The sequence below is a fragment of the Temnothorax longispinosus genome, chromosome 2 (genome assembly GCF_030848805.1).
Source record: "Temnothorax longispinosus isolate EJ_2023e chromosome 2, Tlon_JGU_v1, whole genome shotgun sequence".
In the NCBI taxonomy this organism is placed as follows: domain Eukaryota; kingdom Metazoa; phylum Arthropoda; class Insecta; order Hymenoptera; family Formicidae; genus Temnothorax; species Temnothorax longispinosus.
The window spans coordinates 3,438,983-3,463,532 of record NC_092359.1 but is presented as its reverse complement, the minus strand read 5'-3'; the positions used below and the strand labels follow the sequence as shown (position 1 = coordinate 3,463,532).

At 41.9% G+C, this 24,550-nt stretch overlaps 3 protein-coding genes and 1 long non-coding RNA gene across 4 annotated transcripts; 2 read left to right on the top strand and 2 right to left on the bottom strand.

Moving 5' to 3' along the window:
• The first annotated feature begins 107 nt into the window (after nucleotides 1-107).
• On the top strand, nucleotides 108-7,210 carry Synj (synaptojanin). Its single transcript, XM_071769886.1, has 7 exons — nucleotides 108-487; nucleotides 993-1,347; nucleotides 1,501-1,665; nucleotides 1,923-2,977; nucleotides 3,105-3,679; nucleotides 3,824-3,998; nucleotides 4,090-7,210. Exons 1-7 carry the CDS (start codon nucleotides 358-360, stop codon nucleotides 5,112-5,114), a joined length of 3,480 nt encoding a protein of 1,159 aa, XP_071625987.1. The 5' UTR covers nucleotides 108-357; the 3' UTR covers nucleotides 5,115-7,210.
• On the bottom strand, nucleotides 7,200-13,094 carry Galphai (G protein alpha i subunit). Its single transcript, XM_071769887.1, has 4 exons — nucleotides 12,242-13,094; nucleotides 9,725-9,909; nucleotides 9,110-9,396; nucleotides 7,200-8,833 (listed from the first exon to the last, which is right to left on the bottom strand). Exons 1-4 carry the CDS (start codon nucleotides 12,360-12,362, stop codon nucleotides 8,356-8,358), a joined length of 1,071 nt encoding a protein of 356 aa, XP_071625988.1. The 5' UTR covers nucleotides 12,363-13,094; the 3' UTR covers nucleotides 7,200-8,355.
• Nucleotides 12,846-23,978, top strand: LOC139808182 (uncharacterized). The gene is made up of 19 exons (XM_071769876.1): nucleotides 12,846-12,950; nucleotides 14,600-14,742; nucleotides 14,837-14,963; nucleotides 15,194-15,414; nucleotides 15,662-15,870; nucleotides 16,035-16,330; nucleotides 16,418-16,521; nucleotides 16,605-16,803; nucleotides 17,147-17,662; nucleotides 17,737-17,928; nucleotides 18,042-18,257; nucleotides 18,550-19,772; nucleotides 20,175-20,865; nucleotides 21,129-21,349; nucleotides 21,649-22,282; nucleotides 22,377-22,618; nucleotides 22,848-23,052; nucleotides 23,224-23,303; nucleotides 23,479-23,978. The coding sequence occupies exons 2-19, from the start codon at nucleotides 14,722-14,724 to the stop codon at nucleotides 23,617-23,619; spliced, it is 5,538 nt and encodes a 1,845-aa protein (XP_071625977.1). The 5' UTR covers nucleotides 12,846-12,950; nucleotides 14,600-14,721; the 3' UTR covers nucleotides 23,620-23,978.
• LOC139808190 (uncharacterized) lies at nucleotides 15,337-24,433 on the bottom strand. Its single transcript, XR_011730797.1, has 4 exons — nucleotides 24,280-24,433; nucleotides 16,060-16,562; nucleotides 15,689-15,891; nucleotides 15,337-15,472 (listed from the first exon to the last, which is right to left on the bottom strand). It is a non-coding gene; the product is annotated as an uncharacterized lncRNA (long non-coding RNA).
• Between the last annotated feature and the right edge of the window lie 117 nt (nucleotides 24,434-24,550).

Here is a 24,550-nt window from a genome sequence, read left to right as displayed (position 1 = left end):
ATACGATAGCCGATAGCGCATCTCTTGCGGAACGGGTGAACGATGGTATAGGCCTTATTATTTTCCGCAGTGTTCCGCAGAGAGCTGGCGAGTCTTCGTTGGTGTATTATCGATGGACTATGACGGCGACGATTGACAGCGGTGCCAGCGGTGGTTTTCAGTTTTCAGGTTCAGTCGCCGCCATCGTCGCGCCAATCACGGTGAGGACACTGAGGACATTGTTTTGTTGTCTGCCGTGTCTGGTTGTCGCGGTGCGAGGTGCGACGTGTTGTGACAGACGTGATCGTCGCGGCTCCGTAGAGCATCGTCGTCGTCGTCGTTATCGTCGCCGCAACAGAGGGACACGGGCGCGCAACAATGGCGACAATGGGCAAGGGATTTCGCGTCTACGAGAAGCTAGACTCACCCAAGCCGCACTCGGTCATCCTCGAGCAGCGGGGTCGCAAGGAGACGCTGCTCTTCGAATCTCAAGCAATCGCGGTCCTTTGTAAGTAACAAGCTGCTATTAGCCACTATTAGCGGAAACGACGTCGGCGAGGCGCCGACCCTGTGTTCGCTCCACCTGCCTGCATCTTCCTACGCCTCCCACTGTGGCAGTCCCACATTTGAAATCGGGTAGATTCGGTAGCGTTTCGCTCGCGAAGAGAGAGTCGTAAGTAAGACGTCGCAAGGGCAATCGAGCTAACGTTGTGACAGCCGCGCGCTGTCACGGTGATGCGAACCGGAGCTCGGGGAGCTCCGCCGTTCCACTCCATAATATTTTGATCCCGCATCACGATTGTGGATTTTGAATTGTGCGCTAGCGTCATTACTTTACATTTCAAAGACTTTTTTTTTATATATTTGTATAATTTGTTGAAGAGCCTGTTCCACGTTTTATTTCCAACCGCCTTTTACAAAGCGCGATAACAGTCGCATGCAACAACAGTATTTAATAAAAGTATTGTCCATTTGACAACCGAGAACTCTCATGGATGTGTGTCGACTTGCAGCCGCTGAGGAATACGAATTCCTAAAGCCGAAGTATACCAAACTGCTGGATGCGTACGGATGCCTAGGTGTTCTGCAGCTGAATGCAGGCGAGAACACTCTGCTGTACCTTGTTCTGGTTACCGGATGCTTTTCTGTTGGAAAGATCGGCGACGCGGAGGTCTTCCGAATAACACAGTCGAGTTTCTTGCCTCTGTTCTACAGCCAAGGGACGGAAGATCGCGTGTCCGAGGTCAGGAAGGTCCTGAACTCCGGAACGTTTTATTTCTCTTGGTCTGCCGGACAGGAGTCGCTCGATATCACCCTAAGCGCTCAGAGAAGATGCAAATCGACAACTACGGATAATAGGTTTTTCTGGTCAGTACAATATGGTCTTAACAAGAGTTACAAGGTGCTCTTTTACATCGGGTTTTTATAATAGAAAGTTTTCAAGATTTTAATGCAAATTATGTATCACTGTTTGTGATACAGACAAAAATGATATCTAATCTTGTGATTTATTGCGATTAGGAATCGGATGTTACACATTCATCTATTAAGATATGGAGTGGACACGAGTCAATGGTTATTAAAAGCAATGTGCGGCAGCGTAGAGATTAGAACTGTCTATGTTGGACACAGACAAGCTCGAGCAGTGCTTATGTCGAGATTAAGTTGCGAACGTGCTGGCACTAGGTAAGATCATTTTTCTCTATTTCATGGAAAAATACACAATGATACATCTGATACATATTCATAGACATGTTTTCTCGTTCATGATATCAAAAATTATCAGTACTTGATAAAAAGTACATCTCGTGCAATAAACGTATGACTAATCCATATTGCGTTGTGATATAAAACAAATCTGTCGGAACATATGGTCTGATTAAAATACAGTATATCATTATTAGACTTCTGTTATAAACGTATTAAAATGACCTTTTGTCTAGATTCAATGTTAGAGGAACCAATGATGACGGACACGTGGCGAATTTCGTGGAAACAGAACAGGTGATCTACATAGACAACGAAGTGACGTCCTACGTTCAGACGAGGGGTTCGGTACCGCTGTTTTGGGAGCAACCCGGTATACAAGTTGGTTCCCACAAAGTGAAGATTTCACGCGGCTTCGAGACGTCTGCGCCCGCCTTTGACAGGCATTTGGATTTGATCAAGAAGCGATACGGCCAACAAATCATCGTCAACCTTCTTGGCTCTAGTCTGATCGGCAGCAAAGAAGGGGAAGCGATGTTGAGTCAACTGTTTCAAACTCATCATAATATGTCGGAACACAAGGATGTGCCGCACATCCTGTTCGATTATCATCAAGAGTGTCGCGGTGGAAACATGAAAAATCTGTCGAAGCTGAAAGCAAAGGTCGAAAAGTACCTGGAGTCGTTCTCGCTATTCTACGCGGCCGGCAATACCGTGATTCTTGAGCAGAACGGCACCATCAGGACAAACTGTTTGGATTGTTTGGACCGAACCAACTGCGTACAAACGTTTTTCGCGCTCGAGATGCTGGGCAAACAAATGGGTCTGTTAAAGCTGATGGAGAAGCAACAAATGGTCTCGAGATTTGAGGAAGTGTTTCGTCAGATGTGGATCAACAACGGCAACGAGGTCAGCAAGATATACGCGGGGACTGGCGCCATCCAGGGCAGTTCTAAGCTGATGGACGGCGCGAGATCGGCAGCTAGAACGATACAGAATAATTTACTGGACTCCAACAAGCAGGAGGCGATCGATATCCTATTGTTGGGCTCAACATTAAATACAGAATTAGCTGACAGAGCACGTTTATTGTTGCCAACCAACATGTTACACGCTGCTCCGAATCTCTTGCGGGAGATGTGCAAGCGTTATAACGAATACGTGGATACGATGAATCTCAGGGTGAGCATCGGTACTTACAACGTTAATGGAGGCAAGCATTTTAGAAGCGTAGTTTATAAGGATGTATCCCTATCAGACTGGTTGTTCGATGGACCAAACAAATCTTCGTGTAAGTATCCTCCTGATTAGGTCATTATATAGTGTACAAAAGAAGAGAAAATTTTATAATAATTTTATATACATATCGTGACAGATATTTATTTTTATAATACAATCTTTGTAATATCTCTTTTCAGCCTTGGTATCCCTACAGCAGCATGACAATGTTCCTGTAGATATATTCGCGATAGGATTCGAGGAGATTGTCGACTTAAACGCCAGTAATATCATGGCCGCCAGCTCGGACAACGCCAAGGCTTGGGCCGAAGAGCTGCAGAAGGTGTTGTGCAAGGATACGGAATACGTCCTCGTGACATATCAGCAGCTGGTCGGTGTCTGTCTATATCTGTTTATACGACCCGTGCACGCGCCGTATCTGCGAGACGTGGCGGTGGACTGCGTGAAAACGGGATTGGGAGGCGCCACCGGGAACAAAGGCGCCGCGGCGATCAGATGCGTATTGTACTCCACGTCCTTCTGCTTCGTGTGCGCGCACTTCGCCGCCGGTCAGTCCCAGGTGAACGAACGTAACGCCGACTATGCCGAGATCACGAGGAAGATAACGTTTCCTATGGGTAGAACCCTGAACACTCATGATTACGTGTTTTGGTGCGGTGACTTCAACTACAGAGTCGATATGGATAAGGATGACATGAAGGAATTGATCAAGCAAAACGAATTTGACCAGATACTGCAATACGATCAATTGAGGGTACTGTGTCATATTATTGATTAGAAATTCTATATTTCCTATGTTTACTAAAGAATCATATAGAGGAAAAATGAACAAATTTTCTTATCGTAATATTGAAAGGTTTAGTTGCTAACAATACTTCATGCGTCTTTTAATTTTAAGGTTCAACAAGAACAGGGCAACGTCTTTAAGAACTTCCAGGAAGGACCCATTACTTTCGCTCCTACATATAAATATGATCTGTTCTCGGAAGATTACGATACCAGCGAAAAGTGTCGTGCGCCCGCATGGACGGACAGAGTTCTATGGAAGCGCAGAAAGCAAATACCTGATATTGGTTGGTTTTTTTCTATCACATGGATATTTGTATGGAGTATATGTATAAATATAAATTGTATTTCTGTATCAATTTAAAATGTATATTTTAGACTCACCCACAGATTGGAATCCAGGAAAGCTCGTTTATTACGGCCGGGCGGAATTGAAGCAGAGCGATCATCGACCGGTACTCGCAACGATTGACATAGACGTACATTGTGTCGATCCCGAGAAGCGCGAGCGCGTGTTCAAGGAAGTGATACAGGATCTGGGTCCACCTGACGGCACGATAATAGTCAAGGCGGTGGAGGACGTCGAAGATATGGACAGCGTATTCGATAATAATCTCATGTTCGCGCTGATACAGGATCTATCCCACATCGGCGAAGCGATTTTGGTACGTTACGTCGGCGAGACTATCTGGGTGACATTCAGGGATGGGCAGTGCGCCCTGGCCGCGGCGAAGAAGGGCATGACGCAGGTGTGCGGCCAGACGTTGAAACTGTCGCTGAAATCGCCTGACTGGGTAGAGCTGATCGAGAAGGAGATCGAGATCTGCAGCAACACCACGGTGGCTCAGTTCACGGCGGATTCGCCATTGCGAAGTCCCATGCAACGATTGGAACAGTTGGAAATCGCCGAGCGGCCGTCGCCCAGCAGAGGCAGCCCGAACGGCGTGATTCCACCCCCGAGACCGGCGCCACCGGGCCGACCTTCTCAGCCACCAAAGAGTCCCGCTCACGAGCGAAAGCAGGTACCGCGAGCTGGTGTCTTCAGCGTGATCCCCAACCAGTTTTCGCGTCCGGAGACGCCCCCGGTTGCGGATGCAGTAGAAGAGGATGATCGGCAAGACGAGAGACTGTCGCCGGACTCGGCCATCTACGAGGAGATACCTGACGGATCGCCCAGCTATCCTGTACCAAATCGACCGCCGCCGCCGTTACCGCGTATGGACGGTGCTCAGGAACCATCGAGCAGACCACCGCCCAACTCGGTACCTCCTCCGTTGCCGCATAGACAAGCCCCGCCGCCTCCGCAGCACCCACCGCCGAGCCTACCCCCGACAAACGTTCCACCACCCGTTCCGGCGAGAACCACCGGCGGGCCGCCCATTCCGGCCAGGAATCCTCACTAAGAAAGGGACGCAAAATAGATAGGACGCATAAATGGGACGTATATCCTGTTAGGCCAGACTTCCGGTACGTTTAGCATTAATCTTAGTACGTGTAATTATTTATGAGATTAAACGGACGAAGCGACAGTAGTCGACGAGTCTTCACTTCCAAACTGAGTTCCAGGTCTGCATAGAATAGTTAGGATTCTCGATTTCCCGATCTGTGATTACTCTGAGAGTGATCGGTAGTCATCACGAGTCGGAGATAATCGCAAATTATTTTCGATCTCCGATCGCGCGAGCGTAATTAATTGTAGATTTATACTCGTAGATAGTTCTTGAGCTTATCGGACACCATATTTTGTGTTTCCATGTTGGTGATGATATAATCATGTTGATATCTGTTCTTGCGATGTCGCGCGGGAAATTGTTTTCGCTCCGAATGTTTAAAATGGCGCAAATGGCTATATTGTTTCGAAAATCCAATTTATAAATTGTTGGTGTGTGACACAGATTTAAAATGTATATTCAGAACCCGTTGAAATCGTTGTAAAATTGGATATATCATGGACACGTGTTAATGTAATCATCAGAGTTTAAACGGCGAAATACTTGCGGTAATAATGTTATAGTTGTCACTGCTTATATATTGTATATTAATAACTTAAGATGTAACTCTCAATGTTAGAATCACTTTTTGAGGTTTAGGAATCTTCACGGTATCTTCGTAGAGCGTAAAACTACCAAAAATACAAATACGATAAGACTCCGAGAAGCGAACTTAATTTTACAACCAATCGTGTGTATAGCATGACGCGGCGGAAGGAAAAGGGTAGACTCAAACACAACAGTATTCTCATGGATGCAAGATAAGATATTTCTTATAATTGCCCTGAATTTCCCCCTTGCACGCGGTGCCGAAGGCGGCTAATTCAGTTAATTTAAGGTCATCCTGTAATTATGTTACGTTTTACATCTCTCTCTCTTTTTTATCTTATTTTAAAAGTTCCTATATTTTACATTCCATCAAAATTTCTAGAACGTCCGTCCCAATGGGTCCAACGCCCACCTGTATTTCTTTCCTAAGTCTTCTTTATTTTTATTCTCCCGGGGTCACAGTACCACGTTTCCTATTGTGCGTGATACGGATGGTCTGTGATTTCGACCGTCACGTTATTTACGGAATGAACAACGAATGTGAATTAAATGGAAAATAAAGTTGTCATTGGTACACAAGCGTCATAATTCACAAGAAAATAAGTATGATATGGCAGAGTCAAAATGTTAATTTATAGGTGTTTTCCAGCAAGATATCACATTGCTCGCTACATTGTAAAAATCTAAATACAAGCATATAGAATGATCTCAATGTTACGAACCATTTCAAGAAATTTTATGTTTAACATCACAGACGTATATAATAGACTGAGCATTTATATACGTCTATGACTTAACATGCGATAACTGTGCTCGGTTTCAATATAAATCTACAATTTGAAATTTTTCCTTAAATTTCCTCAAATTTTCTTTTTCGTTTCTTACTAAAAAATAAAAATACTCAAGATAAAATAGATCTTTGTACTAACAAGTGTTTTATTATACTGCGGTTTTTATTAACACATAAATGACCAATAAGAGTAAAGATCTATAAGCTGTGGCGATATTTTCAGAAACTAAGCCAACTGCCAACTTTTAACAAATACCGCACATGACGCAATGCGATGTGCTGCCCTTGCTGGGAAATACCCATTATAAATTGTACATATTCCTGTTTAATTTTTATCACTTCCAGCTCACTACTTATGTAAAGGTGGCTCTAATCGCGGGGAAGTGGACGTATACATACGTGTAAATTAATATAAAGATGGTGTAGTAAATGTAAGAAGAAATTGTTTCTGACGCTTATATTACATGTACAATACGGGTTTTGTCTCCTGCACCTCGGTAACGCGTACTTTTTCACGCTTGCGTGCGTAGTTTATGCGTTTGATCAATTAGATCGATCCTTATCTGTACAAGATGTAAAACATTGGACATGTATATATATATTATGTATTGAGTGGTCTAATAAAGAGATCAGTCGGGGAACGGAGAAAGCGACGGCTCTTAAAAAAGAAGAGATTTCATTTATTGATCTAAACTGTATAAAGAGATTTGATTTCGACTTGCTTGTTTACTAATACTAACGTCATTACGTCCGTTTGGCGAATCGAGGACTGAAAACGACACCCCTCGGTTTCATCACTTATTAATACGTATATGTATATATAAAAAAAAGAAGCTTGTACAAAAAATTTTATTTCGAATTGCTCAATATATATTGTAAAAAAAAAGAAGCACAGAGAGCTATGTCTAATGTCCGTCAAGATGTTGAATTTCTATTTGTCGTTATAATGCAAGATATGAGCAGAGACGTGTTCTTCACTTAATACGTAATCACTTTTAGCGTAATAAATTATATACAAGGATATCACTAAATTAATAGCTATCTAGTTCTTGGTTAGTATAGTTAAATACATTTAGCAAAAACAAAGCAACATTTCTGATCTTAATCGGGAGTAAGTGAACAATATGTTTTATATATTTAACATTATCGTCTCGAATTCTTTTTCCTTTTTTCTTTACGCACTATCCGGAAGTATTGCTTTCATCTCATAGAAAAAAAATAGTAAAACATTTATTAACCTAAAGAAAGATAAACAAGGGATTGAAATCTCTTTAGAAGTGATTACTTAAATCAATATGTTAATCAATTTCCAAAAGTAATTACTACACATTCATAAACAGTGCACAAAAAAAGTATTCTTGACGACAACGCAAAATGCTGCAGCTTGATATATGACTCCCGAATATTTTGAATACTTTGTTCGTAATTTGAGAATACTTCGTTGTCTAATCGCCGAACGTAAAATCAATAAGTTAAGGAATAACATTCGTACTAGAAATCCAGATAAATTTACGCAGAATTTTTTTTACAAAGGACATTTGATTAAAGATTATAGAATCGAGTAAAGAGTTACAATATATCGTGATAAAATATTCCAAGAGCCTAATGTGTGTGCATGTGTGTGTTTGTGTGTGTGTATATGTGAATAAAATCCTCGCATAATTAATATGTATTCGTGTTTACGGATACGTCTTTCTTACAACTTTCGATCAGTCTCTTCGTCATTCTCCCGAATTCATAAAGATCAACGAGTCGTCAACGTGTTAAGATATATCCTTTCTTGTTCGATAATTTGCTGATCGAGTATTGGAATGTTTAACTCAGTAATCCGCAATTACTCAAGTTGTTCTTAATTATTACGTCAGTCACGGCGTCGAACACAAACTGTATATTGGACGTGTCTGTGGCGCACGTGAAGTGCGTGTAAATCTGCTTCTGATCCTTCCTCTTGTTCAGATTCTCGAATTTCATCTGGATGTAAGAGGCGCACTCCTCATAAGTGTTGGCACCCTTGTACTCCGGGAAGCAGATGGTGAGCGGGCTCCTGGTGATCTTCTCCTCGAACAGGTCTTTTTTATTCAGGAACAGTATGATCGACGTTTCGACGAACCACTTGCTGTTGCAAATCGAGTCGAACAGCTTCATTGACTCTATCATCCGATTCATCTCCTCGTCCTCCGCCAATACCAGGTCGTAGCCACTCAGAGCGACGCAGAAGATGATCGCGGTGACGCCCTCGAAACAGTGTATCCACTTCTTTCTCTCAGACCGTTGGCCTCCAACATCGAACATTCTGCACACAAGAAATAATATAATACACCTTATCTTGAACTTTTTAGTTATATAATAAAATATTTTTGTATATAAAACCATTGCATCCTAACGACATGTGCTTGATTTAAATAGACAATAATCTTACGTGTATATATTAAAATGAATCTTTTGTAAAAATTTTTTTGTATATTTAGCATATTTTAGCATATTTAAGAATAATTTGTTCAATATCAATTTGATCAAAATGGATTAAATATCTTTCGCCAATGGTATGTATGTAAGATACGTAGCGTACTTGAAGTGCAGGCCCTTGAAAGAAAAATGAGTCTCCACGATTCCGGTGGTTTTGACGCGCGTTCGCAGAACATCCTGCTGCGTCGGGATGTAATTGTGTTGCGTTATGCGGTCAAGTGCGTTAAGGTAGTATGCTGCCGAGTCGTTGAGCTGGTATTCCCTACTACGCGCGAAACAGAGCTGCAGTCCCGGGTCCTGCCATAATCGCTTCATTAATAGCACTAGTTCCCCGGTCAGCTCGCCCTCCTCCGCCGCCGATGCTAGGGTGAAAAATTGTCGTGCCATATCCTACAACGCAAAACAAGGCCGATTAATCAACATGCCAGTGGAGCACGAGAAAGTTAGCGAAGTGCAGTTAATAATACATATATTAGATTCACGCAAGAGATTTGTCGTTTATCTCAAATTTGGTATAATAAAGCTACTCTTTCTGATAAGTTACTTTTTTTTAAATAAAATTAGAAAGCTATTTTCTAGACGAGAAAAGTGTTGAAGATAACGACGACTATACTTTAATAAAAAGAAGAAAAAACAATAACTCGAACTGTCGCATTTTTTCAATTTTTCTTGAGGACGACGAAATTTTCGAGCCAGCAGAAAGATGCAAAGGACTTACCGCTTTACTAGGTTCGGCAAAATCGATTCTAAGGTCTCCCATGGCTCTGATTATCGTCATTAGACTTTGTATCGTATTGCTGTATACCACTGGGGTGTATTGCTCGCATTCCTCTTTACTGTAGCCGGTCTCGTGAATAATTTTCATTTGCTTCACTATCGTGGACTTGCCGGATTCCCCAGCACCTTGAATTTTAGTCACGCATGTATATGTAATACGTATATATATAATAATGAGAACTTAATAAATACATTAAATGATAATTATATGTATAATTATGCTAAATACGTTATATTAAATTATTACATCGAATAATATTAAATATAAATGCAGTATCGTGAGCGTCATTCAGTCATTCGATGGAAAAATTTGCGAGTCTTCCTTGACACAATAATTAAAATCGCCGACATGCCGTGCATTGTTAACGCCACAATTCATTTAACGAACGGCTCGCAGACTATTTTCGAATCAATGCGACTCTATGCAAAATACGCTCGCACTTGAGACTTCGCCAGATATACGTAACAAACGAATCCAATTAACTGATTAATCATCGGCGCTTTCGCCGATGAGTTTCGTCTGATTGACGATCGGTCCCGCCAATCGTCGCGGAGACCGTTTTCCCCCCTCCCAGGAAGAACAAATATTTTTTATTTCCTCAAGCGAGACGAAGATAATTCCGCGCGATCTAGGAGAGACGTAATCTCGTGATTCACACGGCCGATGATTCAAGTTTCCCGTAACGCCGCACGCGTTACTACGTCCGTGTTTGCGCGATTTCGGTCATAAATTTTGAAATTTTTCACACGCGTCTAATTCTGAACAATATCAGGTCTTTAATATTAGTATTGTATTAATATTATACTAACATTTGGCGAATCCAAACAATAAGTTCAATAATTATACATACATCTTATCTGTAACACATTAAATATGTAGAGGGAAACATTTACTAAAATTTAAATTCAAAGAAACGAGTTTACAGAAATGACTCACGGCTGATTCACTCTTTTAGCGTGCATTTTCGAATTCTAATTTTAACCCGAATAAGTCGAATTTCTTTAGATCCATTCAATCAGGTATACGTGCTCGATTTCTAATCTTTCAATATATGACACGATTGCTTGATTTCTAATCCTTCAATGTGTCTAAAAGCAGGATATGCAAGTGCGTACAATCGACCGCGAATTTTATTGTCAAAAGGACGTTCCCATCCCGCGGGAAACACGTGTAATTTCTTATTTTAGGTTTTTCGGCGCGGATGGGACGAGCGAGCGAGCAGCAGGATTAAAACGTAAGTATACAGGCGTATCGCAATTTCGTGTCCTACGCCTCTACCGTAGAAGGAACGTGAAACGTGAAACGTGACACGCACACGTCGCGGGAAGCGTTTCGCGAGAAAGAGGGACGCCTTGCGCGAGGTTCGCGCGATCGAGAGCGCTTTAACCGAGAGGCGCCCGCGCCGTGTCGCGCGAGAACGGCTGGAGAGGCGCCTGGGATTAGACGGCATAACGTCAACCGTCGCGTTTCAGCTCTTTCTCTTTGTATTGCCCCTGGCCCCAAAAGCTGCGTTGCTTCGCTCGATTTGTAGGACGTAGGACCTAGGACCGCGTAGGACTTCACAGGGAGACGGGGAAGGAAATTCGCTGAGGAAGTTCGGAGCTCGGCTTCCCATCTCCAAGCAGGATTCGCGCGTTGACCCTTGGGCGAGGTGAAGCATACTCCGTGGAAGCATACTCTGGAAGGAGAAAAGAGGAAAGTCTCACGAGGCATGAAAGGAACTGAAGGCGAGCGGAACTACGCGGCATCGAAATGTAATCTCACGCGGATACTCCTCTTGATTGCGACCGGCTGATAATGGATTGATATGGGGATACGTCTGATGTCATATATCTCTTTTGAGATATAATATCTTATGTTATGACTACTTTCTTGGGAACGCTAGGTGGAAAAGAATATATTGGCGGTGAATCGGGATCAAACGCTAGATAGGATCTAATAATTGTCTTCCTAACAGCGTTTCTAACAGCGAGATTCACGCTGGTGATTCACGGGGAAAGGAAGGGAAGGCGCGCGGAAACTACGGCCAGCCAGAAACAGGCGTGATTCCGCAAGATCGTCGGCTATAACGCGGCGCCTTCGGGAGCGTTCGGCGGGTGCGTGGTGTGTCCGATATACGCGATACGAGACGAGACAAGACGACGTACCGAGGAGAAAGAAAAGGGAAGGGAGGGAGGGAAGGAGAATGAAAGAGAAGGAGATCGGCGTATGTACTGTATAGGCGCGCCGTCGCGAGCAGGGGATGCAAATCTACCGGGTCGTCTCCCGAGAACCGGAACCTTCCTTAAACCGGGACCGGGGAACGACGATCGGTGGAAGCGCAGCGCGCCCGGAAGCACCTCGTCCCGATTGTTCGGTGTTCCGCGCGCAAGTTAGTCGCACGGGGATGGTTGGTTACGCGGAGGAATTCGGGGATACCGGGTTATCGTTAATGTAATACGCGAGGCGGGTATTTACCGAGCAGCAGGAGCTTGACCTCGCTGGCGGCGCGCTCGCCATCAGCGCGGAGGTCCTTGTCGATCTTCTTGGACCGCTCGGCGGCCTCCTTCTCGCCGGTGGTGCTCACGGCGCAGCCCATCCCCGCGCCCTCGCCGGTGAACGGTCTCCTCTCAGCCTCGCGTCGTCGTGACGGCGATGACGACGACGACGACGACGACGACGACGATTAACGATGCCGATCCCGCTTGACCGAGCCAATCCTGTCTCGAGCGCACCGATCCAGCAACACCATGCGCCCCACGTTAACACCGTGTACCACACCGCACTGTTCTAACGACCGCTACCAACACACCGCCGTCGCGACTCCTGACACTTGTTGCACGGACGACGTCGTGTGGGAACCGCCCGCACGCGGTCGCGCTCGCATACACGGACGCGAGCGCCCGAGCGATCTCGGATCACTCACTCGCGCGCGCGACGCACACACACATACACGCGCGCACTACTCACTCAGTATCAGTACTCTCTCTCTCTCACAGGCGCACGACGTACGCACGCGCGCGCGCGCGCGCGCGTGCTCTTGGTCGCGCACACGCAGCTGCGCGACCGCGTTCTCGCGGCGTCGGCGGCGTCGCGTTTCCAGCGCGCCGCGCCGGCACTCGAACTCGCGACGCTTCCTCGTCGCGAACGGACCGAGAACGAAAACGGGCCGACTCGACGACGACGGGTAGGTGGAACTGGTGGAAGAGGTTCGAGAAACAACCCGGACGGAACGTTCCGTTCTGCGCTTCGATAACGGAACACGGTAGCGCGCACTCGAACCTCAAACGGCGACACAGTGGCACAGTAGTCCGAGTCGACGTTCGACGCGAATGCGAGATGCGAGTCGCGACCGATGCGTTCGAGACCGCGCCCGCGATTCGCCGTTCGTCGCCTCGTCACGCCGGCGCCGACCGCCCGGCCAATCGCGGCTCGCGATGCCGCTCGCCGCTGCATGGGCCAGTGCGCCGCGGCTGCGAACTGCGCGACATCTTTTCTCTAACGCGCGCAAGCGCGGAAGTTCGAATTGCTTTTAAATTATGATTCGAAATTTGAAAATGACATTTTTTACGGCACTCGTCGCAAGGTCCTTTCACGTTCGGATTTATAAATGGCTGGTTAAATGTTAAAAGTGTGAAGCGTGAAAGATGTTTTTAACGTCAATGATACATCATTTAAAACGCCATCCTGCTACCTGGAATGTTTCGTTTCAATCGAAGGCGAATTCAAATGCGAAGAATCCGATGGGACCCTCGCTGGAGTTGTTCCGTCTTATTTATTTATTTTTTAGAGAGAGATCACTGTTCACCCTTATGATTCGTCTCTTTCTTTTTATTAGTTTGGAATTGGAAACATGAAAATGTATCTATTTTACTTTAAGCGCAAGAAGCGTAAAGAAACGTGGAAGAAGCGGACCATAAAGGTTGTCCTACTTGCGTGTTAAATAAACTGCAAATAAATACAAATACAAATTTTCTCTTCCATCGGCGTTTTACAGTTATGAAAAGTGGCAAAGTTTGTATTTTATCTACTTCGGCTCTAACGTTTCCGACTCCCGTGAGATACTATTGACGTTTAATCGTGGCGACTGAAATAATATCGCTTCGTCCATTTCCCTCGAGGCGATCGAATGCAACGCAGAATTAACGTAACGAAAATCATAAACGTATCGCGAGTAACGCAAAAGCGAGTGTTAAATAAAAGTGAAATTTGCCAAACTTATCCCTCATTCTTTTTATTCTCCTCTGGCAATGTCTTACAATATGTAATATATACCTAAAGACGCGCGCTGGATGACGAATTTTGCTATACTTTTGCTATAATATTCTGCAACAGCACTGGAATATGCCGAATCTAATGATTTGATAACATTATACATAAAAATAACGTGTGTATAAAAAGATTAATAACATAACATTGAATATAAAAAAGCTACAATATTCTTCACCTCAAATAAGTCAATTAAATAATGATATTTTTCATTATTTGATATTTTTCGTTGTTTAAATTTAACTTAAATTTTATGCACGAGAGATATTTTTAAGAAATCTTTTATGCTTCTTTTAAAGCAGATCCTTACAATTTTTTAAAAGAACACTCATCTATTTTGTATTATATATCCGTTAATTCACCTAGGTCTCCGATAAGACATCGCACGTTTTCTGTGTGTAGCACGTTATATCTTATTCTGTCTCGCTCTCGCGATACGTGTTGTTTGATTTAAAATCGGAATACATTCATATTTATATCTCATGCTTCATAATATTGATTCTACATATATGTATATCTATTTACATTTATCACGCATTCACACACTCGCCTCTCGTACGCGCGAAGCATTAAGAAGGTCACCCGAATATCACGCGGACTGTTTCCGAAAATTCCTCAATGTTCGCGCGGCCCTCGTCGTGGACGGATTCGGTACGGCGCGCGGCATCCATAATCAAAATCACAAAACCATGAAACTCCTCTTTCTATTTGTGAGTACTGTTATTTTTTTCCCGATGTAAATAGATGCAGAAGAATTGCCGTTAAAACGCCTTTCCTTCGGTTAATTTCAATATCTATTTGCAGCTGGCAATTTGTGCCTCTCTACAGTTACATGCCGTGCACGCGACGGACTCGAACGAATATCTGGACGAGAAACTTCGACAGTCCAAGATAGAATTCATCAAGATTCACATCCAAGAGACGTCGCCGGGTAAGTTCGAGTAACGAGTTTATTCCAACGACGAATATTTCTTCTTCTTCTTCTTCTTTTTTTTTTCCTCCATTTTCAAGAGGATGTCTCTACGAACCGCGATCGTGCTAAAAGTTCAACAATTTCCATTTTTACCGATTAAATACATAACAACATATATTCCACATCAAAACTAAAAATAATCTTTTTAATCGAGAAATGAGATACTTAGCAAAGCGTTTTGTTCACAGTGCAAGAAAAATCGTATAGAGTACAATGGGACAGATCATGGCGGGTACCTATAACAGGCGATTATCAGCCGTTCACCATAAATATGTTCGACGAGGTGTTCATCGTCGACGGCAATCGTGTGATGGCACCCTCTCTCAACGCGACCCCCTGGAACGAGACCTACGACGCATTTCGCGAAGTTTATCGGATCAGAGAGGAGTCCGTCGTTAAGTTCGTCAGGGTACGAATCACTTCTCTAACGACATCAATATCAATCTCGATCTTCAAAAATATCTCTGCTGAAATAACACTTCATATAACTTTTTATATTATATTATAAAATACAATACAATATAAATATCTTTTATATTATAAATGTCTTATTTATATACATATAATGCTTTTATTATGCTTTTAATATTTTTGACTTCATTTCTAATCATTATACCACGATATAAATGAATTACACTTGATTGCAATCTTCGCAGAGCATCGTGTGGAAGAACACCAGTTACCTGTTAGTGTGTTACGAGCCCAGTCTGTGCGATCTTTACACGGCGAAACCGAGTCACCCGTTACGATACCGCCACACCATAGGATACAGAGACATCTCCGTAGATGCTAAATTTTTCACACAGGACGACCGACTCCATCTTATTATCGCCAATAACGCCGAAAAATTTTCCATACCGTCCGTGTGAGTCTCACAAGCTTATTCCTGAAAAAGAGAGACAGAGAGGCAGATTTATTTAAATAAGTCTGTCGATTATCTCGAAATAGACAGTAGAAACAGATGCCCCGATAAATATTTCTTTTTTTTTTTCGAATTTTTATTTCTCTCGCGGCTCTGTCGAATTGCAGAATCTATCGATGGACCGGTACGTACATGGACGTCGTCACCCAGGTGATGACAATCGGCGCGATATCGGTCACTACGTTCGAGCACCGGCGATCGACGATCATCGTGTTCGCCCAGAGCAACACCGAGGATCCGTGGATCGGTTCCGAGGTATATGAATTCAAAGACAGCAACACAGTGAGGCTACAGTTCTTGTCCACCGCACGTCCGACCTCGGTGCATCACTACGTTCACGGAGACTTCAACTTCATCCTGATGATAAATGACTTGGGACCGACCAACGTGCTCTGCTGGGACGGTTCGTGCATTCCAATAAAATTGTTTTTCTCATTTCCTTTTTCTTTTAAATAAAACATTGTCTAGAATATTGTACTGCTTCTATTAGGGAGTGAATTGCTGGATTGGTTCAGTCTTCCCGACATCGCACCGCATAGCCTGATAAGTATTTTTCACATGGACGGCGATACTTTCGTAGTTGTGGCGCACGATGTGAGTGTAAAAAATCGCTCGGTATTAAAATAAACCAGAACCTGAAACGTGATAATGGTAATAATGCGACAAATGATTTACAGAATATCGTCAAATTGTACAAATTTCACAGTACGTCCGATTGGAAGAGCGAGAATGTTAAACGTTTTAAGGATAACCAGAAGATAGTCGATATGACGGTCTTGATGAACGAACGTACGATGAATGTAACGTTGGTCCTTGCAGAAAAGGATGTGTACTGGGTGGAACAGTGGGAGGCTGAGCTGACTTCGATACCAATAAGTAAATAATTAATACTGATTACTTTTTCATTTGTAAAAGAGCAACCATTATAAAAAAAAGTGTACACATTATTCTTCCGTAACCATATTATTTTCATACTTTTTTACTATACTTTTTTACTTTGTTAGAAATAATGAATTTTCTATCGGAATATATAGAAAAGTATATAAAATATTTACAGGACATCTTCAATCTTTATCTTACTAATTCTTTTGTATTTATCGAACCGTGTATACCATACACATATGTTAGACGGAACGTTTAAGTGTTTCTTTTTCATATTTTGTTATGAACACATCAAGTCTGACGATTCGAAAAGTTTAGAATAAAATTTCTATTTCAGATAACAACGTGGGGGATACCGATGCAACAAGAAGATGCTTTTCGGACCTGATCGAAACATTACAAGCGAGAATGCCGGCCATAAAAGAAGCTGAGGCTTCCTCGAAGTTTCTCTTACCATCTGCAAAGAACTTGACGATTTTAGAACCAGTGAGCTTCGACAGTTTGATCTTACAATCCGGCACGATAGACAGCATAGAGATTGCGACCGAAGAAGATATTCTGCCACCTCATCAGATTGCGAGAGCTCTGGACGAGCTCGACCGCAATGTCCACGACGTCGTTCAGGCAAGACAGTCAAAGTCGGAGCAAGAAATGAGGGCAATTGCGGATATGTTGGAAGGGTTCAAGAAAAATATTGTAGCCAACGATGTACATCTGGAAGAGTTGGAGATCGACCAAAAGGAGAAGATGATCCTCCCGGAGGGCGAACAATACTTCACACATCCATTACGCGCGAAAAGTATCATCGTGCAAGATCTCGAAGTTGAATCTCTCTGCGGAATAACGCCCGAGTGTAAGTCTGATAAGAATTTCAAGTGCAGTTTCTACGATGCGATATATCTTTTTGTACAAATGGTGCCTTTACAGATTGGACGTTGCAAAATGACGAGGGAATCGCATCTGCTATTGCAAACAGCTCCGTCGAGTATACAGACGACACCGTTATATTGCATTCCAATTTGACAATACCGAAGTTGAAGATTAAAAGCCTGAACGGAACAGTCATCGATCAGCTGATCGACGATCTATTCGTCATCAATCGTACTCAGAAAATCAAAGGTTGAGTATGATAGTTTGTTCTTAACCGTTTTAAAACTGTGTAAAATTCGACGGAGGTATTTGGGGACAGATTTTATAGCAGCTGACTGCAATTTCATGGTATCTTATCGCAGGTACAATCACGTATAAGAACTCGCTGGAAATTATGAATCTTACGACACAGATGGTGAACGGCGTTTCCGCTGATAAACTCATGACAACGACAACAAATCAGAGCTTCGACGATTTCTATATCAAAACGTTACACATTGAAAATTTGTATGCGGAAACAGTTAATGGAGTGCCAGTTGAGGAAGCTGCGCGAAAGTCTCGTGAGAACGTTATTAAAGGTAATTCGTTAATTAAATCGATTTGTCAATTGTAACAATTTAGAGCAATTATGATTTTAATAATTAATGAGTTGATAAAATATAACTATTAACATATAGTATAAGTATCATAGCAATAATAATATTATACAAAAGAGATTTAATTCGGTAAAATAACATAAATATGCGTTAGAATGATATTATACCGTTAATTAATTAACTTTTTCTTATTTCGAACATTTTTCTTTCACGATCAAGTACTGGTATCCATGCATATGTTATACTGAATATTCAATTTCTTGTATCACTGAAGGCACATTAAAACTGCCGAACCTTTACGTCACCGAAAACTTCCACGTGAACGGCTCTATGATAAAAATACCCGACAAGTGGCTTCAGATCTACCAAGATGTCACGATATTTGGTGATCTGCACGTTCAGAACATCAAGGTCGAGAACGCAGCGGCGCTCTTCGTGGATGACGTCCCGGTAAACGTAAACGACATGTTCGATCGATATTGGACCAAATCCACCGATCAGACGATCACTGAAAAAATCACTCTGGAAGCTGGCATCACTATCGACGAACTCAATACGAGGTATCTCAACGGTTTCGCGGAGAGCGACTTTCTGTATACCACGATGGAGGAGATACCGAGCGATTTCACTAATCTGCGCTTCGAGAACTTAAACGTCGATCAGTTCCTCCACGAGGACCGTCCCAACGACAGTTTCTTCGAAGTTGAATCAAATTCACTAACGATCCGCGAAAAGTTGCACGTGGAGACTCTCCGAGCGAAAGATATCATTACTCTGACTTTCAACGGCGTCAGTGTGGACGACATCATGAACGAGACTCGTGCGAATTTCTCAGGAACCACGGACCTTCCCACTGTCCAAGCGGATCGCGTGTTCGTCGATAATCTCGATGTTCGTCTTCTCAATCGTCGCGAAGTCTTCTTCGAGGACGGACTTCTTCACATCGACGACGATCATCAGCTGACACTTTTGAAGGTACCAGAATTCCACGTACGAAACTTGGAAGTAGAAAGTTTGAACGGGATCGAGATGAATCTGACGCGATTGAAGGATCTGACGAGTAAATCCGATCTGAACGCAATCGTCATTGACGGTGACTTGACGGTGGAGAACCTGACGATCGACCAAGTGGACGGGCACTCGACCGAGAGCTTCTTGGAGGTACTGTCGCGGAGCGACATCGTGATAACGTCGGAAAGGAGCATCGAGTACTTGTCCGTTCAGAATATAACATTGGAGTCTCTTCACGGACAGAACTTCGACGATCTGATCGCCAGCGTTCTCTCGAAATCGAAGGAACAAACGATAACGGGACAATTCTCCGCTCACGTTATCACCTCCGACAACGTCACACTGGATTTCATCAACAAACAGGACGCTTCGCAGTTAATGTGGGTGGACGAGCCTCTAACGATCACGGGCAACGTAACGTTCTCTGATCTGTTCGTTGAGGGCGATGTGATTACTCCAAAGATGAACGGACGCAACGTACGCGAGGTAACAAAACAACAATTTTTATTTTAATATTTTAGTGACTTGTATATACCTACATCAACCGCGTTGATTAATCATAGATTAGCAATTCGTGATTCTCTTCTGAGTTGCAGTCTTCAAATATATACCTAAAGCGAGTCAGAAAAATTACTTAAATGCTTTTAAAGAATTTCTAAATTTATTTGTAAGTACTGCAAAAATTATTTAAAATTTACTAAAATGTCTTTACTTTTTTTATTGAAAATTGTATTTAGAACTATGTTTTTAGAAATACTAAAGAATTAATCGCTCTGCTTCGATACCTTTGATGCAATCACTGGCTTCTTCAATCTTATCGACCTTTTATTCCAGATTTTTCCTAAAAAAAAAAAAATAATTTCTTTGCTTTCTCGTTCTATGTTATAGTTATATGACAGCTTATTGTACATTCCCGCGAAAAATATCGATCTCTTGGAGGTGCACGAAAATATTTCCTGGGACACGCCCTCGATCAGTCCTGCCTCCGTCTCTTATCTGTTAAATAACGCCGTGACCAAAGATAGGGATCAAATTATCACAGGAAATGTGACTTTTGAGGAGGACGTTCGCGCGTGGGCGGTCAACGGTAATTACAAAGACTTCGAGCAAATTCGAGATGTAATAACGGACGCCGTAATCGACGACGGAGAACGCATCGAGATAAACGGAAAGACTGTCTTCGCGAAAGATTTCATCGTGGACAACCTGGTGGTGAACGGCGATCTGGGTATTGCCAAGATCAACGACGTGAATATTCTCGAGTTCAATGATTCCGTCGTTAGGCAGAATCGCGAGGACACGATTATTGTTGGTCCACTGACGTTCCTCACGGATATCACGGTCGAGAAGCTCTACGTGAACGACGCCGATGTTAACGCGTCCGTCAACGCCGCGGTCCGTCTCAACGAAGTTATGCCGGATAATATTTTCTTCGAGGAGCTCGATGTGCTGGGCGACGTGTATTTACAAAATTTGGACAGGATAGATTTCGACAAGTTTGTGAAGGATCGTGTTACCCTTAAAGGAGATCACGATATCTCGTGCGACGTGAAATTCAACGGTATCGTTACGGTAACAGGTAAATGATTGGCGATCAAAAATTATCCAAATTAAATTCGTTTAAAATTCGACAGTACTTATTTGTGTCCTTATTTGTAATTTAAAGAATACGAATGTCAACAGAAACTTTCGCAGAATTTATATTACTCTCCATGATCTTATGATAAAATTGCTTTCATCATTTTTGGAAAAAAAAATAAGTGCCTCGATAAAGTTTTAACTGTAAAATTATTTAAACGCATGAAGGAAGAACTTAACATTTTCTTATCCGTCGCGTTTTAGGAAATGCGGATATAAAGGAAATTAATGGAATTCACCCATCCGATTTTGTCCTAAACGATGTTGACGAGATGCAAATCATAACTGGCACAAAAACTTTCGAGGAGGATTTGATATTTGATGGAGATGTCGTTGCGCCACGAATTAACAATGTCGATATAATGAAAGAATATAACGACGGTGTACAAAATATCGATGAAGATATCAATATCTTTGGGGATCTCGTTAGTATATTAAAAGGACACATTAAAAGGATAAAATTCTATTAGATAGAAGAAAAATCTGCAAGGCTAGAAGATTTCAAAGGATTACAAGATTAAAATCAATTCGAGCCATTGCAATTTGAAAACTGACAAATACTTACAAACCGTTCAAGCTAATTTCGATATTTAAGTGTTAAAGCGTTAATTTTTATATTCAAAAAACTAATATATATATATCGAAAAAAGTATTTCTTCCAAATTTTTATTGCATTTATAACTTAAATGTATGATATTATTTCTTTAATTGTCTCTTTCACCAGATTTTCAAGGCGGACGTTCAGATCCAAAACATAAGTACTACCGGTTTGGTGAACGGCATGGACCTGAGTTCTGTCAGTGATCCCAAAGGAAAGATAAATGAAACTCTTGAGATTCTGGAAGAACGTTGGAAAATAATCGAGCGGAACATCGAATATAGCTCGCAAATGTCCGGGACTTTGCGCAACGTCTTTTTCTATTTAGAGGAGGAAAAGATTCTGAATATACCTGGGACCAATGTCAGTAGGATCAACGTAGTGCATTTCGATGAGAGCACGATCAGATTGAACATGTACAGCGAGCAGCCCGGAATATTTTGCGGGCTACCAGACAACTGCTGGTGCACGTACCAGTCTGTGGTTGAACTCGATGAACTTAATGAAAACAAAACTATGCGAAAGTGGCAAGTGAATCCCGGGGAAATCGTGAAAAATTTTCACGATCCGGGCGAGATGTTCGGCGTGAACGTGATAACGAATGCCGTCTCAAGCAGCGAGGAATGTACCTCGAAGGAAACCAGGCCGGAGTACACTACATTTTCTTTGATGACGTCGAGTGATCTCGAAAAGAATCACGAAGATGTTTTTCATAAGATAGAAGGATACTTGAAAGACGCCAAGATTTTTAAGCACGATGGTAATGCGCGGCACACGTTGGAGAATCTGTTATTAAAATTATAATTGAAAGTTTTAGTAAGAACCCGGTGATTAACATAATTTTTAATTTGCAGGCGATGTGTACATAGTTCTGGCGATATATTATGATAAAACACGCGCGACACATCGCGTAAATTCCTTGCTTTATCGAGTGCATAATACGACAAACGCAACATTAATCCAGGAAATTCCTACGGACGGTGCTTGGTCCATCCAGATTTTTAAAATCGATCATCACGAGGTATTTCTTCTCATCGGTTGTTTCGGCGAGTCTTCGGAATCTTCGTTGTACAGATTTGATCCAGCAACACGAAAGGTACGATAATAATTAGATAGTCAAGAATATGATTGACATTACAGCCCTCTTTGTAAAATATATAAAAAGTTAACTTATTTTAACATATAGGTATAAATATATTATATAAATATATAATATGAAAATAATATATAGAATATAAAAGTCAATAAAAAAATATAAAGTTTATGCAAAAGTTAACTTCATCCTTTCTCGTAAAATAACAATTTTTTTATTTCTTCGAACGCAGTTCGAACAATTGAGGACGTTCGCGAGCAGAAGCCGTTACGTGCAGAGTCTGTCGCAGGGAAAGGACCATTTCGTTCTGCTGGACAATCCTGATACGAACGCCGTGAACATTTACAAATACGACCCCGAGTCTCGAAACTTTCATAGTTATCAAAGCATTTTCTATATTCATCAGATTAACGGGATTGAGTGCTTCTACACTGATGGTATGATTAAGTCGAAATGATAAATTAACATTACTAGAAGACACACATCACGTATATTTATATCACATTCCTGCAAAGATCGCAATTTGAAATCTACGATTTTATTATCGCAATTAAGGACTTTATTCGTGATTTATTTGTGACAACGCATAAACTTATTTTCTTCCACAGATTTTGGCAACAGCGATGTGTTTGTGATTGTTACGACGGAGAGTGGACGGTTTTATATTTACGAATATATGTTTGCCGGGGTAAATCTACTTTCTTTACGTTTCTTTCTCTACTATCTTTCTCCACGTTTCTTATTAATAAAAAGAATAAATTCTCTCTCTCGAATTTCACCCTTATGAGAAAAAATTTCTTGAATGCAATGATATGCGAAGTAATTCTAGGATTAACTACATGTAATCGCAATTATATTTTCAGAAATTCCAGCTGAAAATGCAGCACGTCGTGAACGGCTTACGAACGATGATGCCATTCTACTATACGAGCCGTCATTATATCTTGGCTGGTACAGACGACAACAACATAATCTTCCGGATTGTAAAACAGGGTCCTCATTAAGGCCGCAAATATTAAAGATCGGCGTAAAAATGAATTTTGTATATATTCGCGCATTTATATTATGAATATTTATATGTTATAGTATTTATTATAACAAATCGATGTAAAAAGTCACGCCGTTTAATCGACTGAGCAAGACTATAACACGGCGATAGCGATTACTAACTATTTATTCTTACTCTCCTGTATTTTTAATCATTTTTCAATTAATTAATCAATAACGTAATAATTAATTAATTCGTTTGAATTGTACCTGTTGTTTACTGCATGCCATACAAATGTTGTTGAAAGTATTATTTGCTAAAGTTTGCGCAATAAAATCTAATAATTATCGTAAAAAAGATCATCCATGAGAGAGAGAATTATCAATACATATATTTCTTCTGTTATTATAATCTTACTAATATATATATATATATATATATATATATATATATATATATATATATATAATTACACTTTTAATATTTTATTTTAGACAATATTAAGTTATATTAATAATTTATTAACCTCATAACCAATTCTAAAATATGTTTAAACAAGGGCTGCAGCAGATCATCGCCCGCGTTTGTGCACTAAGGCCAATCTTCAGATTTCAAGCCGCGATTAATTACGTTTCCATAATATAGGTAAAACGATGCAATATACGCATATACGTACATTTTCCGAAGACTCGTCGATGCTTTCTTCCATACGCCTATGCTGAATTTCTCTTTACAAGGAATTCGACAAAACGGTGCGGCGCGATCAACGTTAGGCGTCATTTTATCAGCCTTACATCGGCGTAAACAGCTTCCGGCCGAGGATAAAGCGCTCCATCGAGCGAAACATCGGATTCTCCTGTTCACTGAACGCGCGGCTATACACCCAACATACATATTCCCGAATATCTTCGAGTGCGGAACGCGACGCACGTGAGTTCGCACAGCGG

What these genes read in the sequence shown, in the direction of transcription:
- LOC139808182 (XM_071769876.1), top strand. Translation starts at nt 14,722, where the DNA reads ATGAAACTCCTCTTTCTATTT. An exon ending in CATCCAAGAGACGTCGCCGG is followed by an intron (nt 14,964 to 15,193) that starts GTAAGTTCGAGT and finishes TTTTGTTCACAG; the next exon opens with TGCAAGAAAAATCGTATAGA. An exon ending in ACGGACGCAACGTACGCGAG is followed by an intron (nt 19,773 to 20,174) that starts GTAACAAAACAA and finishes TCTATGTTATAG; the next exon opens with TTATATGACAGCTTATTGTA.
- Galphai (XM_071769887.1), bottom strand. Translation starts at nt 12,362, where the DNA reads ATGGGCTGCGCCGTGAGCACCACCGGCGAGAAGGAGGCCGCCGAGCGG. An exon ending in GGTCAAGCTCCTGCTGCTCG is followed by an intron (nt 9,910 to 12,241) that starts GTAAATACCCGC and finishes CTAAAATTCAAG; the next exon opens with GTGCTGGGGAATCCGGCAAG. An exon ending in TTCAAGGGCCTGCACTTCAA is followed by an intron (nt 8,834 to 9,109) that starts GTACGCTACGTA and finishes TCTTGTGTGCAG; the next exon opens with AATGTTCGATGTTGGAGGCC.
- Synj (XM_071769886.1), top strand. Translation starts at nt 358, where the DNA reads ATGGCGACAATGGGCAAGGGATTTCGCGTCTACGAGAAGCTAGACTCA. An exon ending in TGCAATACGATCAATTGAGG is followed by an intron (nt 3,680 to 3,823) that starts GTACTGTGTCAT and finishes TTTAATTTTAAG; the next exon opens with GTTCAACAAGAACAGGGCAA. An exon ending in AAAGCAAATACCTGATATTG is followed by an intron (nt 3,999 to 4,089) that starts GTTGGTTTTTTT and finishes TGTATATTTTAG; the next exon opens with ACTCACCCACAGATTGGAAT.